The sequence below is a fragment of the Monodon monoceros genome, unplaced genomic scaffold, assembly GCF_005190385.1.
Source record: "Monodon monoceros isolate NGI ecotype Baffin Bay Population unplaced genomic scaffold, NGI_Narwhal_1 Super_Scaffold_14, whole genome shotgun sequence".
In the NCBI taxonomy this organism is placed as follows: domain Eukaryota; kingdom Metazoa; phylum Chordata; class Mammalia; order Artiodactyla; family Monodontidae; genus Monodon; species Monodon monoceros.
In genome coordinates, this window is record NW_021703770.1 from 23,080,331 (window position 1) to 23,096,640 (window position 16,310).

At 32.7% G+C, this 16,310-nt stretch overlaps 1 protein-coding gene across 3 annotated transcripts in view; it reads left to right on the forward strand.

Annotated features, from left to right (window-relative positions):
• The window catches only part of CSMD3 (CUB and Sushi multiple domains 3), a 1,080,114-nt gene that overhangs the window by 345,459 nt on the left and 718,345 nt on the right, over positions 1-16,310 (forward strand). For all 3 annotated transcript variants that reach the window (XM_029222726.1, XM_029222727.1, XM_029222728.1), the window contains exon 6: positions 5,579-5,691. In XM_029222726.1, the coding sequence (XP_029078559.1) occupies positions 5,579-5,691 (113 nt within the window). The remainder of the gene's footprint in view (positions 1-5,578; positions 5,692-16,310) is intronic.

Sequence of the window (16,310 nt, forward strand, 5' to 3'; positions counted from 1 at the left end):
CCAGCTCCACTCAACGAGCAGAAGTTTTAATTTAATAATATCCAACCTGTCAACCCTGACTACTTAATATACCTGAATAGTAGTTTATGCATACAAATGCATAAACACATATCCCTAAAATGTCAAAGAAAATGTGGTTATAATGAATCCATCTGCAACCTATTTCAACAGAATTAGAAATGAAAAAGGAGAGGTAACAACTGACACCGAAGAAATACAAAGGATCATGAGAGATTACTACAAGAAACTATATGCCAATAAAATGGACAACCTGGAAGAAATGGACAAGTTCTTAGAAAAACACAACCTTCCAGGACTGAACCAGGAAGAAATGGAAAGTATGAATAGACTAATCACAAGTACTGAAATTGAAACTGTTATTAAAAAACTCCCAACAAACAGAAGTCTAGGACCAGATGGCTTCACAGGCAAATTCTATCAAACATTTAGAGAATAGCTAACACCTGTCCTTCTCAAACTCTTCCAAAATATAGCAGAGGGAGGAACACTCCCAAACTCATTCTGTGAGGCCACCAAATATGCTGATATCAAAATCAAAGATGTCACAAAAACAGAAAACTACAGGCCTTATCACTGATGAACATAATTGCAAAAATCCTCAACAAAATGATAGCAAACAGAATCCAACAGCACATTAAAAGGATCAGATACCATGATCAAGTGGGTTTTATCCCAGGAATGCAAAGATTCCTCAATATACACAAATCAGTCAATGTGATACACCATATTAACAAATTGAAGAAGAAAAACCATATGATCATCTCGAGAGATGCAGAAAAAGCTTTTGACAAAATTCAACACCTGTTTATGATAAAAACCCTGCAGAAAGTAGGCATAGAGGGAACTTACGTCAACATAATAAAGGCCATATATGACAGACCCACAGCCAACATCATTCTCAATGGTGAAAAACTGAAACTATTTCCACTAAGATCAGGAACAAGACAAGGTTGCCCACTCTCACCACTATTTTTCAACATAGTTTTGGAAGTTGTAACCACAGCAATCAAAGAAGAAAAAGAAATAAAAGGAATCCAAATCAGTAAAGAAGTAAAGCTGTCACTGTTTGCAGATGACATGATACTACATGTAGAGAATCCTAAAGATGCTACCAGAAAACTACTAGAGCTAGTCAATGAATTTGGTAAAGTAGCAGGATACAGAATTAATGCACAGAAATCTCTTGCATTCCTATACACTAATGATGAAAAATCTGAAAGAGAAATTAAGGAAACATTCCCATTTACCATTGCAGCAAAAAGAATAAAATACCTAGAAATAAACTTACCTAAGGATACAAAAGACCTATATGCAGAAAACTATAAGACACTGATAAAAGAAATTAAAGATGATACAAACAGATGGAGAGATATACCATGTTCTTGGATTAGAAGAATCAACATTGTGAAAATGACTATACTACCCAAAGGAATCTATAGATTCAATGTAATCCCTATCAAGCTACCAATGGCATTTTTCACAGAACTAGAACAAAAAATTTCACAATTTGTATGGTAACACAAAACACCCCGAATAGCCAAAGGAATCTTGAGAAAGCAAAACGGAGCTGGAGGAATCAGGCTCCCAGATGTCAAACTATACTACAAATCTACAGTAATCAAGACAGTATGGTACTGCCACAAAAACAGAAATATAGATCAATGGAACAGGATAGAAAACCCATAGATAAACCCATGCACATATGGTCATCTTAGATATGATAAAGGTGGCAATAATATACAATGGAGAATAGAAAGCTTCTTCAAAAAGTGGTGCTGGGAAAACTGGACAGCTACATGTAAAAGAATGAAATTAGAACACTCCCTAACACCATACACAAAAGTAAACTCAAAATGGTTTAAAGACCTAAATGTAAGGCCAGGCACTATAAAACTCTTAAGAGGAAAGCATAGGCAGAATACTCTATGACAGGAGTCAGGCAGGTGATTATTTGAAAAGTCATGGGTTTAGGTTTGGCTGTCTATAGGTACTAAAGAAGAGGTAAAACAGATCATTAGATTTGACTGATCTTAGGGAACTGGACAGATTGAAAAATAGGTGTTAGAGCCACTAAAGATGACACCTGTTGTTGCAAATGTTAATTTTGAGAAAGTTGAGAACCAAAGTCAAAGATGACAGCAATGAGTACCTGTCAAGAGAGTTATAAACCAAAGGTGTAAGTTCATAGTAGTTCTAGGGACTTTTGAAAAAAATGGTAAAGACCTCTGGTTCTCTCAGGATTTTTACACTTGATTTTTTAAAAAATCTTGTAAGGGTTATGATCATATTCTCTAAGGTACTATCTGTAAAAGAAAATGTTGCATTATTTTTAAATATCAATTTATTATTTAGTTACTGTTTCTGTGGAAAATGATGTAAATAAAAATAAATTTAGCAAAGATTAATTATGGCCAGTTACACTGTATTATTTTCAGTATTCTATATTGAATATGGAGTGAAATTTTATATCATTGTTAATTTACAGTGTTCATTCAAATTTATTAATTACACAAAAGCCATGTCTTAAACTCCTTTTGGGTACAGATAACTGTTGTAGGATACAGATTTATGACATTTATCATTATGATTATTTTCATTGATATAATTCTCCTAAAATCCAGTATAGTAATTTGTGACATATAATCATGAGTATGGCTATTTCGAGTGTAAAATAGAGAAGGTAATAGACCAATTGAAACCTCATTTCTAGACATTCTTTATCAGGTTACTCTTTTTTTTTTGGTACATCATTTGCCGCCTTCTGAAATTATCTCACTCATTTGTTTATGTTACCTTCTTTATTTGTAAGACCACAGATCTTGTATGTGTTGTTTACAATTATATTTCCAACCCTTAGCATCAGTGTTTGTCATATAGTAAGTGCTCAATTAATAATTGTTGAGTATACTTAATCTTTTCAGTACTAAGGGGTGATTCTCACTGGCTTTATACTAGAATGAATCCATATTGCCTACCTTCAAATGACCATAGTAATGTCATATAGGATTAACAGTGATTTATATTTATGAAATATCTCCTTTAGTATTTAAGAAATTAATTATCTCAATTAATTAGTTTAATGGAATCTTTCTAGTTGGCACATCTTAGTCCTCCATTTCTCATACCTCCTGATAACATGTGAAATGTGTTGCAGATACATGTAACTTCATTTACTAGATTGCTCCATAAGCCACAAAGTCATACTGTGTAAATCATGTTTAAATAGTGAGCAATACTAAGTTACCACAGTCAGGAAGGTCCGTGTGATTCCCTTATAACAAGTGAAGCTATTTTCATTCTCTGGTGGCAAATGAGTCTTTGGTGCACTTGCTTTCTATTTCTAGTTCAGTGTCTTGGCTTATCCACAGTTATACTTCATGAGAATAAGCACTGAGGCTGTCAGGAATATCCTCTTAGTTCCACCTCTGTTAAATTGCCATTTTTGCTCCACCTAATATACATTGTGTTTCCTAGCTGCTGCTTCTGTAACATCTTCAGTTCTATCTTTCTCAATTCCTGAAGGTGAATTCAGGTTAAAAACTATAGTTCCATAGTAGCTATTACTTGCTTTTACGAAACTCTCTTACTCAAATTATCTGTGATGTTCCTGAGAAAGATGGAAAGTTTATCCTTTTCATTGACTGTTTCGTCTTCTTTCCTCTCACACTTTTCGTGATGTCCTTGTTGTGTTGCTTCTCATCTGTTGGATTTTTTTATGGACCATTCTCCAAACTCTGTTCTTTAGTCTTTCACAACCATTCATGTATTATACTCTCATTACATTTAGAAATGTGTGCAGCCTGTCAGAAATAATTTAAACTTTTCCTAATGGATGTTTATGCTCATTAAATCGGGGAATTGAAAAGAATCAAATTGTAAATCAAAATCTGGCATAAAACATGCTACTGTACTGCAAATATAATTGTACCAAATCCAAGTTTTGTTTTTTTTTTCATTGACTTGCTGTCTGAACCAAACCAACCAACAAGCAAACAAAAGTAAAGATAACCTGGATACTGCATTTTCTGAAAGTAATGCAGTAAATTTTTAAAACTTGAGTTTTAAAATTATACAGGTATGTTATATGTCTGTCTTTACTCAATTCAGATATGAAAAAAACAGCCGGCTTGACTAGTAAACAGTCACCCCTATGAAGAGAGGAAATAAGGCATTGATGGGGAAAAATTAAAGAAAATTCATTCCAAAGCTGGTGGAGAAATATATATACGGGATAGAACCCAACTTGTTCATGTTAGAATCCAAAAAAATTGGATTACACAGTAATGTTGCCAAGCCCATTCTATTCATTCATGGGCACAATGATAAAATAAATGTGAATTCATATTTTTATGCTATGGCAGGTGGTCATCTACTAAAAGTGATGGCTAGCTCCCAAATATCCTAGGAAAAGTGAGTTTTAGGAAATAAAGGAGGAGAATGTAGGATAAAGGGTTTTTGCATCACTGTGTCTACACCTGCTGATTACATGTGCAAGGGTGGATATTCCAATCTCCCCTACCTGTCCCCTAGAATGAATGACTGCCAAGCACTGAGAGAAGAAATCATCTCCCCCAACACACACATGTGCGCACACACACACACACACACACACACACACACACACACCAGCTGTCTAGTTTGCCTTCCTATGAAGAAAAGTGTAAGCTTTGAAGAACGGGAAAGATATGTCATATACTGGTTATTAGGAAACCTTATTCTAAAACTGTCTTTCATGATGTAATAGTCTTTTGAGAGTATTTTACCTTGGCTTTATAACACACACCTAGTATTGAAATTGTTAGGTATGTAGGGGTGGTATTCCTTTGTTGAATTAAATCAGCAAAACTACTTTGCTGGAAATCTTCAAAAGATTAGAGAGCAAGAGAGTTATTTCATCTATTAATTGTGACCAGTATCTGGGGCATAGTTTAAAATTTTTGCTTTAAGGAGATTATGTAGTGCTACCTTTGTGACTAGATATGTGGTGACTATATATACAAAGTACAGTCTGTTTTCTATCTATCAGTTGGAGCAGACCTCCAGAGCCTTATAGAAGTATGCATTATAATGAGAGCTAATCATTAAATGTACAATATTGTGAAATTACATTAAAATAGTGCTTGTTCTATGAATTGAAATTGTGAAATCTTCCATTGAATGTGAAATGCTGAAAATATGTTAAATGGAAAAAGTATATCAATTGCTTTAAAGTCTTTCTGTTTTGTAACTATACTGTATTGATACATACATGTGTTATGCTGTGACCAGCACTGTCAGCTCTGTTATTGTCTATTTTTGGAGAATCAAAATTATATGCAGTTTACAGTTGATTTTACTAATATATGCAAGCTGATTGGAATAGTTTATTTTGGAATTACACTATTCTATGATTGACTTCTCGATGCATAAAATAACTATTTCACTTGTCCTTAAAAAGTTAGCAAGGCAAAGTCATGAATATTGTATACAAGTAGACATTTTGGGGGGTCCCAATTCAGTGAAAATGTTTACTACTTAAAAGCTTTTTAAATTTTTTTTGTTGTCTTCCATAATTCAGGTTATCTGGAATGAATATACCACCACCAATTATCAGCAACAAAAACTGGCTCAGACTGCATTTTGTTACAGACAGCAATCACCGATACCGTGGATTTAGTGCTCCATATCAAGGTATATTTAATGAATACCTCTGCCTCTTTTGATGTGTAAAATGATTTTGGTATACACAACTGCATTTTATCATAGAGGCAAAATATCTTTGGCATTACCCCATGGTAATTTGAATAAGCAAAAGTGGTCATTTTCTTGCTGAGGCAATATTGTGATCATAACTAAATTACAGTATAAAAGTTAGTTGAGTTTTGTAGTACACTGTCCAGAATAAAGAATATTGTTAACCTCTAAAAGGTAATGTGTAACAGGTGTAATATTTACCTTTAATAAAGTGCTTCAGTAGTTGAACATACTACCTAAATATGTACCACAAAACACTGCAGAAAACTGCAGTTGTGAATAGGCTCTTCATCAATCGAAATCCATTTCCATATACAGTGTTTTTGCAAATGTTACTTTCATTAACTTTGTTAGTATTATTATCTACAGGTATAAGTTTTGAATAAGTGAGATATAGTATTTGATATATTAACTTGAAAAAACTCTTTGTTTAGAATTTGATTATTATGAAGATGCATTATTAATAAAAATGTAGGTTCTACAATGTTTAGTAATATTCTGTGGGTTTGGTGCACTTATTCTCAGACTACTTGTGTTAATAATTCATTTCATTCTTAGCAGTATATTAGCTACTGTTCAGAGAATAGTGAATATTGCCACAGTTAAATATTTCCATTTATCTGTTTTTTTTTTAGTGCTTTCCTTTTTAATAATCTTCAGCTGAAGCACTTTGTAAATTGAATATGATGACTTTAGGCAGCTTATAGTTAATACCTAAAATAGTATTAGACTACATATTGTTTTCTGGAATACAAATTTCAACAATTTATACTTTGGAGACCAGTAACCTTTCTACAGATGCCCTATCAATATGTTTCTCACAGTAATAGCAACAGATTAATGTGATTGTATTTGTAATATTGTATTGGGTATCACTGTAATAAAAATTCCTAAGATTGTAACTTAGAAGTGAAGATTTTAGACAAAGTCCACTGTAGAAAAACCACTATAGTGGACCACAAAGTCCACTATAGAAAAACCTATAATTTCTATTCGTAAAGTAGTTAATTCGAATGGAAACATGAATGCAAATTTGCTTTTAAAGCTATGCATTGTATTAACATCTGTCATGATAGAATATATTGTCTATCATATCTGTTATCATCATAAAACATTATATTTTAAAAGTAAAATGTTTATAAAGAAACTTATTTTCCTTTATTTTATTAAAAATAACTCAAATCTTATCAGTAACTCAAATCTTATCAGTTTCAACCAGTGTCACTTTTAAATTTGCAATTATATTTTACTGAGTTTCCATTTAAATTTCTAAAATTTTTGTGTAGTTCAGAAATAGGAATTTTTATTGAAAATAATTAGCTGTTGTAGAGCCTCTTTATCTCTGGGTTCACCCCTTTCCTTGTGGAGTTTTCCACTCACATAATTTTATGGCTCTGATTCCCTCTTCAATGAATTAAGGCAGATGGCATGGCAGAAATTCAAAAGACTATCATCTTTGACTCATGTGGTGATCCTTTCTGTTTGATTCATGGAATCTTTCAGTAAGATGTCTTCTACTCTTTATCTGAATAGAAATAAAGTAGCACTTATTTTATATTTAAATGTACAGCCTGGAGAGAAAAAAACAAACATAGATCTCTTATCTTAAAAAATAAAATGGTATTTTGTTTGTTTTATGCAGTACGGTTTCATGAAACTGGTATCTTTAGATAGGTTGTTTTGCATTATAAGACAGTAGTACAAAGCTGCTAGTAGATTTGTGTGCTTAGTTATCATTTTCAGTATTCTACTCACTAATCTTAAATTGACTTTTATAGTATTTTCAAGATTCAGTTTGATTTTCCTGCATTGCCTGTCTGGTTTTAGCACTGAAGAATAACATATCAATGAATTTACTGTAGTAAAATAGAAAGGAAGTGTTTTATGGGGTATGAATTATTTCTATTTTCAGCAGGAAAAGGAGCTCAAAAGACGATAATTTTTGGTGTAATCTGTATCTTCACACTGTAGAGGGAATAAAGTGGCCTGAGAAAGTATAAGCTATAATTTTATAATAAAATCAAGGAAAAGTTTTAATATATAAAAACACACCTTTGCACTGTATCCTTTCAAAACTTGCCGGATTCAGGCTTGATTTCTCTAATTGCATTATCTCCAAATAATATTTTACCTAAACATAAGCTCAGTTGGAAAAGCAGTTCTTGAAACTATAAGCAAAGAAATTTGATTAACAAAAACTCTACTAGGATAACTTAAATAGCTATAAAATTCATAATTCTGACATGCTGAATACATGCCCTGGCATGAACTGATAATCCTGCTTTTTAGATTGTTCCATGCTACCATATAATTTCAGTGGTGTCTAAATTATAACTAATTCAAGATAGAAAATTTTGTGGAATATACTATTCAAAAGTCACAACCAAGTCTCCATGTAGCACAGCTTCCTAATAACTCAAATACTTATTGAGTACTCAGTAATTATTATTGATTTATCTAGTCTTTTGAGTTCATTTTTAATGTTCTGAGTTTCCAAAGATTGATGACTTTCCCCATAGCATTTCTGTTTAATCTGTATTCTTTATAAAATACCGTGAAAATTAACTGAAAACTCCTAAGGATTCCTAAATACCATTAGCTGTTTTTTATAGCTTGTCCCTTAATTGATCCCTTAATTGATGGAGTAGGCACATAGACACAGCAACATGCTTTCCCCCATAGGACCTCCTTTCAGTTGTGTTATAGGCTGGCTTATTTTTTTAGATATAATAACTTAAATCGGGTTAAGTAGAGGTTGAGGATAACACATTAACAAATATAGTATGTTCTGACTCAAAAGTACTGAGAAAAATCATGATTTAAATGAAATGACTTTGATACAGAATATGTTTTCCCTCTCCCAGATCCCACATTGAAAATATTCACATGTATCTAAAATAAATAAAGCAGCTCGTGCTCCCACCAAGTTTATTTATACTGGAAATCTCTTCTTTTAAAACTCTATTCTTATCTCTTCTGTGCTTTAAAATTTTTCCTTTAAAATTTTTCAATTCTCCCCCAAAGAAAATCACTTCAATGTCATTTTACTATATTAGTCTTTGATTTTAAATAAGATTCCTACATTCAAGTTCCATTAAGTCTCTTCTAATGAGAACTTGAATAGTGCTACTTCACACACAAATAGTATAACTTTTCATTAATTGTGGTATTTGGAAGTTCTCTATTTATTGAAATCCCTATATTATTGTCACTTGATCTTTATTATAAACCTAAAATCTATTATTTTCCATTTACATGAATAATTGATCAAGTTTTCTTAATTTCTAAATTGGAAAGAGATTTTCAGATGACAACTATCCAATAGAGAAAATTTTACCTTTAGATCGTGTTTATTAAAAAGTATTATTTTTATCCATAAAGATCAGTTATTCAAGTGTGAAAATTATTACATTTTTCATTTTAAGTTATTCAGCATATCATACATTTTTAATGTGCAAAGATACTACAGCTGTAGTTATTTATAAAATTGTTTTTGGCATGTAAGTTTAGGAATTACAGCATTTAATTGATTCCAAATATCTAAGTATATGAGTATTCCTATATTATAGATTAAGCCTTCTAAATGCTTATAGATTTTATCACATTTTGATTTTTCTCTTATCTTTCATAATTTTGTTGATATGATTCTTATGCAGGTTAACATTTTAGAGACAGTTTCAATTTAACAAAGGTATGTCAATAGTAATACAGTGTATTTTCAATTTATGTAGAAAAATATTTCATATAGGGTCTAAAAGAGATTATCATTTTCGGATCAGCTGTGCCTCTTTTTGGTAAGAAAAACATTTAATGGACAAAACTTTCAAATCGTATTGAAAATTCACTGTCATAAACCCCAGTTACACAGAGGCCCTTGCTTGACATTTTAGACGCATATAATTTAAGTGGGAAATAACTTCAGACTAGTTACTCTGTTTTTTACAGTTGGAAATGTTTTGACATAAACGTGTGTGCACTGTTACTGAACAAGAATAAATAAAATTATCAGGGATGCAACGTAATATAGTGGGAAAGAATAGGATTTGGGGGTCAGAAGATGAGCGTTGAACTGCGAAGTTACTAACTGCTAAGTTGTCTTGAGCCTTGGTTTCCCAAAGAGTAAAAATAGTCACTGTGGCTAGACATGTTATTGTTGTGCAAATCAAAAGGCATTAAAATTTCTTATAGTAAAATTCAGACATGCAGTCAGTAAAGATGCTGTTTTATGAAAGAGACAATCAACCATATGCAATGAGTGAGAAACACACTAACAATGAGGTACAAATAGTTAAAAAATTGTGACCAAACATAAAATTTAAATCCAGGAATCACAATTAAAAGGAAAATGTGGGCTTCCCTGGTGGCGCAGTGGTTGAGAGTTCGCATGCCGACGCAGGGGACACGGGTTCGTGCCCCGGTCCGGGAAGATCCCACATGCCACGGGGCGGCTGGGCCCGTGAGCCATGGCCGCTGAGCCTGCGCGTCCGGAGCCTGTGCTCCGCAACAGGAGAGGCCACAAAGGAAAATGTTAGGTTTTGTATTTCTCACTGTCACAAATGAGGGTGTCCATATTTCTCCAGGAAAAAAGCACTTATCCTTAGAACCGAAATTTAAAATAGGATTTTTGTTAAAACTGTAACTGAGAAACAGTTTCCTCTGTATAGCAGAATTTTAAAAATCACAAATAAAATCCAAGTTTAAAAATAGAGCACAGCATCAAAGCAATCTGTTTAATTACATTTTTTTCTAATTTTGTTTAGACACCATTTTGTTTCTTATTGTACCTCACATTTACATTGTTTAAAAAAAGGGAGGGAATCATATTTCACTATCTAATCATGAAATCTGTCCTGTAATTTTATAACTATCAATGTGAGTCATGTTTATGATTTCACAGTTGTAGGTGGGAGTGTGATATAATAAGAGAAGATCAAACTTTTTGGTTTGGACAGTTTAGGTATAGTTTACTTTCATGGGAATGTAGCACATGGCCCAATGGGCTATTTCTGATAAAGACAGTGGACACAGCTTTGTCAGCACAGTTTAAGAAATATTCAGTGAATATATGCATATATATAATAGAAGGTATTATTATTTTTTAATTAATTAATTAATTAATTATGGCTGCGTTGGGTCTTCATTGCTGCGCACGGGCTTTCTCTAGTTGCAGCGAGCGGGGGCTACTCTTTGTTGTGGCATGCAGTCTTCTCATTGCAGTGGCTTCTCTTGTTGCAGAGCACAAGCTCTAGACACGTGGGCTCAGTAGTTGTGGCACACGGGCTGTAGAGCGCAGGCTCAGTATTTGTGGCGCACGGGCCTAGTTGCTCTGAGGTATGTGGGATCTTCCCGGACCAGGGATCGAACCCGTGTCTCCTGCATTGGCAGGATTATTCTTGACCACTGCACCACCAGGGAAGTCCCTATTATTTAAATTTTAATTGAGTACATTCTGGGGGAAAATTCATAAGCAAATTTGAATCCTTATCTCAAAATAATCCCCTTTTCATACATGGACAAACTGCAGTATTTTAAGCTTATAAAGTAAGCTAGTTATTTTCATTTACTGAGTTTTAAGAGGATAGGAGGTTGAGTTCTATTGGCCTGTAGTGTTTGAAAATAATTCCTAATCTTGTACTTTATTTCCTTTTGATTTTAATAACAATATAACCTTTTTATCTTCAGGTATCCTTTAATGCTAAATAATTACTTTATCTTGAAATACTTAAACATTTTTGTGGGATTAAAAAAAATAACTTCTTTTACTTCTGTCTTTATAAATTTATCTGGTTTATGAGATTCATCAACTTAACTAGTATAATGTCTACACAACCGATAGAGATAATTAAAAGAAGATATTTAGTAATCAAAATGGTCTAAGAGTAACCATTGGTCTGTCTAAAACAACCATTAAAAACTCCCTGATATTTTTAGTTTTTAAAGGAACCTCCATACTATTCTCCATAGTGGCTGTATCAATTTACATTCCCACCAACTGTGCAAGAGGGTTCCCTTTTCTCCACACCCTCTCCAGCATTTACTGTTTGCAGATTTTTTGATGATGGCCATTCTGACTGGTGTGAAGTGATAGACTCTGTCATACAATGTGAAGTAAGTCAGAAAGAAAAACAAATACCATATGCTAACATATATATATGGAATCTAAAAAAATATGGTTTTGATGAACCTAGGGGCAGGGCAGGAATAAAGATGCAGATGTAGAGAATAGACTTGAGGACATGGGGTAGGGTAAGCTGCGACGAAGTGAGAGAGTAGCATGGACATATATACACTACCAAATGTAAAATAGCTAATGGGAAGCAGCCACATAGCACAGGGAGATCAGCTCGGTGCTTTGTGACCACCTAGAGGGGTGGGATAGGGAGGGTGGGAGGGAGACACAAGAGGGAGGAGATATGAGGATATATGTATATGTATAGCTGGTTCACTTTGTTATACAGCAGAAACTAACACAACATTGTAAAGCAATTATACTCCAATAAAGATGTTAAAAAAATGAATTAATAAATAGGGTAGCTACCAGGAAAAAAAAAAAAACTCTTTGATAGCATTTTCTTGTGTGATGTAAATGTATATTTCATAGTTGTGCCAATATAAAATTTAAGGCCTTTTATCATATTAGTTGATAATGATGTTAGAATTAAATTCTTCCATAGCTAACTGTATTTATATTTTCATTCCAATCCTTAAAATTTATTTTCCAGTCTTATATATCTCCCAGCCCAAAATTTTGTTCGTAAATTGTGGATATGTTTAACAGTAACTGGGTAGTTATCATTTCATTTCAAATGAAATTTGAAGTATGTAAAGAAATAGTCACATAAATCAACATATTAAATAGTGGATTGAGATTCTATTATAAAAATTTCATTATTTTCTGAGGAATTGAATCAGTCTCCATAACCTTGATACTTGAGGGACTCTGACTTATAGTCAGAAAGGAAAATATTATAGATTGTTACTTAAAAAAAGGTCTATAATGCTTACATTTGCTAAGTGTTCTTTCTTAATGTGTTTAATTAATATATATAAACCCATTATTGCTATATCTTAAAAAGTGAAAGGCAAATTATATTAACCTTATTTTAAAATCTCATGGAATTTGTGAAAATCAAATATCTTAGTAAAATAAACTTGATTTAGATTACTTTCTTCAAATACAGCAACTACTATTAATAGGAGATAATTGATCAAATATCCAGTTTTAATATAGATCATTTAAAACATCTAGTAGGTTCAAAATGTAGTACTTGATGAATATAAAACTGAAAAAAATTATTTTTGTTTATTATTTTAATTTGGATCACACATGCCTACCGGTGATGGAATAAACTTAAAATTTGACAGTCTCTTCTGGGATAAAAGTCTCTTTTGTGTTAACTTAGCTTCCTTGGGGCAAACGTTCAAACTTTCAGGGCTTAGGTCACCTCCTTCCTTTTTAAAGAAAGCTTCTAGTTATAAGTGATATTCTATGAGGCCTAATAGTAATGGGGTGAAACCTACTAGTTATATGTAAACCCTTGTTCTCATTCATGAAAATTAGCTGGTTTCAGTGGAGACACCATTTCTTGGTACCTGAGAATCCTGTAGACATCACTGCTGGTATCCACAAGGCAACTTATAGTTTGCAGTTTTAGCATCGTCAGTGGTGCACCTTTCTGACTCGACTCCATGATACTTTTTGCTGGGTCTTCCATTCACTCTTTAGCTAGAACTCTTTAAACCACATATTCTACAATAAATTTTATTTTTCTCTTACCATGATAGCCCCATGGCAGGTTCCTGGCTCTCTGTTAACTCACTCATATGTGTCTGCCACCCAAAACCCATCCTTCAACAAGATGCAAAACTACCATCTTGGACATATATTATTCTTGATGCTCTACTGAATGTGGGTATGTATTTAAGGTGCTTACATTTTTCCATAAATTAATGCTGTAAGACTTCAGAATTAATTCCTTTAGCAAATGGGGTTTAACAAATCTATATAAAAGTTTGTACTATCCCTCACTAACCTAAAACCTCCATGAGAGTTTCTATATGAAGGTGCAGCTTAGACTTCTTGTTACTATCAGATGGTGGGAGAACTTTTCTCTTGTCATGTCCTGAGTTTTCACTAATCATGGCTTTTTGTAAAGCTCTATTAACTTAGTCTTCAAGGTTTGCCTTTTGATCTGAAAAAGGAACTGTTTGAAATTTATATTCCATAATCTCTCTCAATATAGCATGACTCTCAAGATTAATATCTGGGTTGGACTTTAAAAAATGTAATTTTCAGTCAAGGTTGTACAAGAACTCTCCCAAATTAGAGGAATCCAAGGTAATCAAAGAATAAGGGAAGTCCACAGAATCAAGATTAATAGTAACAAGAAAAACAAATGTTTAAGATGTTCAAAACATCCTACCTTTTATTAAGTGAGAAACTGATATCCTCAAGGAAATATACATATTATGTTTCCTACATAAGCCTAAAATCTATTCTGTATTGATTTAATAATGTTCAACATTATTGAACATTTACAGTTGCAATTATTTTTTTAAATACATTGTCTACAATATTTACTGTCTTCATTATCCCAACTAACTTTGGGTTAGCACTTTCCTTTCAGTTAATGTGATTTCTATCCGATACTTTAAATTACTATAATGTAATGAATTAATGAATAATACTTTTTTAGTCTCTACTTGTATGAATTTCTTATATTTTCAAGTATACAAAAAATTAACAGAAAGTATTACAAAAAATTGCCATTGTTTTATTAGTTTTTTCTTTTTTTGCCATTCTTTTATGGTAGTACCTCATGGTGATTCAATACTATTCTATTTAGCATTCATTTGTATATGAATATATATGATAGGGTTTTACTCACAATAAGGAGTCTTAAATGTTCACATTTACTATCTCTAGTGAGGGCAGTTTTGTTACATCACCTAAAGAATAGCACATAACAAAAAATAATTGATGAATTAGTGTTTAATAAACAAAATTCACTGTCTTATAATTCTGTTGACATGACAAATATATTGAACAAGTAATTTTATTTTTAGTAATGATTCAATAATTGCTCAAAATGACCTCCAAAGGGCTTCAATCAAGCACAGCAGGTACAAGTAGTCAAAAACACTGTATGTGATTGATTCCTCCATATTGGTATGAAAATGGAGTTTGAGACAATAAGCCTATAGACTTTAATTATTACATTTATTTCATAGGCAGTTTTACCATGCCATTTGAAAATGACATCATGAAATTAAAATCCCTAGACTCTTAAATTCAAATTCAAAGATACCCAGAAATAGCTAAAGGCAATTTAGGAAAAGTTTGTTTAAATGACAAAGATATTATTAACCTAGGATTTTCCTGAAGTTTAGAGTTGTATGGTAATAGTTATGCGGAGGTCAATTATTTTTTTTAACATCTTTATTGGAGTATAATTGCTTTACAATGGTGTGTTAATTTCTGCTGTATGACAAAGCAGATCAGCCAATTTTGTGGCCCAAAATGCTTTGGAAGCACTGGGTTAAACAAATTTAAACTGAATTATTTTATTTAAGCAGATAAGCCCTTTTAGCATATTTTGGAACTATGACTCCTCAGGACACATTTTGGGAAATGATCCTATAAGTTATGATAGAAAGGATTGACTTTATCTGTCAATAAATTTACCATTACTTAGCCTGTTCTTTTCTTCAGTTATTTAATTAACTTGTTATAAATAAGGCAGGCCAATTGCTAATGTTGTTTAATTAAACTAAAATGATTTTTTTAAATTAAAGCTCCCATTAGAGATGTATTATAGCACAGTTATTTATTTGTTTATTTACCTATCCATCCGATTTTGTTCAACAAAAATATTACTGAGCACTTACTCTGTACCAGACACTGCACTAGGCTCTGATATTATACAATCCCTGAATTAAGAGAGTTTTTTGTCTAGTATGTAAATGATGAGTGAATATTCCACTAAGAGAAAAATAATTTCTGAAGTATTATAATTAAGAAAATGTGAGTGCATGTGGGGAGTGAAGGAGAATGCATGGTCCAGGAAAGCTTTCAGACTTGTGTCTCAAGGATGCAGAGTAGTTTTCCGTTAGAATGGACATGTGATAACTATGTGATATAAAACTGTGTTAGTCCACTATGGCTCTACAGATAATTAAAATATTGAAATAGTATTGATTGGTAAATAGCCACTCCCACTAGGCCCAGAGTACCTGCACTGCCTTCCTGACTCCTGAACTGCCGTATCTCCTTCAGGACCCCCTCGATTGTCCTGTAGTACAGCAAATGGCTAATTGCTGGCATAGCTGGGCACCTTCTGGATACTTCTGTGTTCAACATTCACAATTCAGTTTCTAGTCCCTACCAGCTGTTACTCAGTATTCTCAGTATCACCCCAGACCTTCTGGTTTATGACAAATTCAAAGTGACCAGCAAGTAGCAAAAATTATTACTCTCTATTACTATTGGATGCCTTTTAAAATGTATTGTTCAATTAAGAGAATAGCACACATCTGTGTAAATTAAAATGTATGGA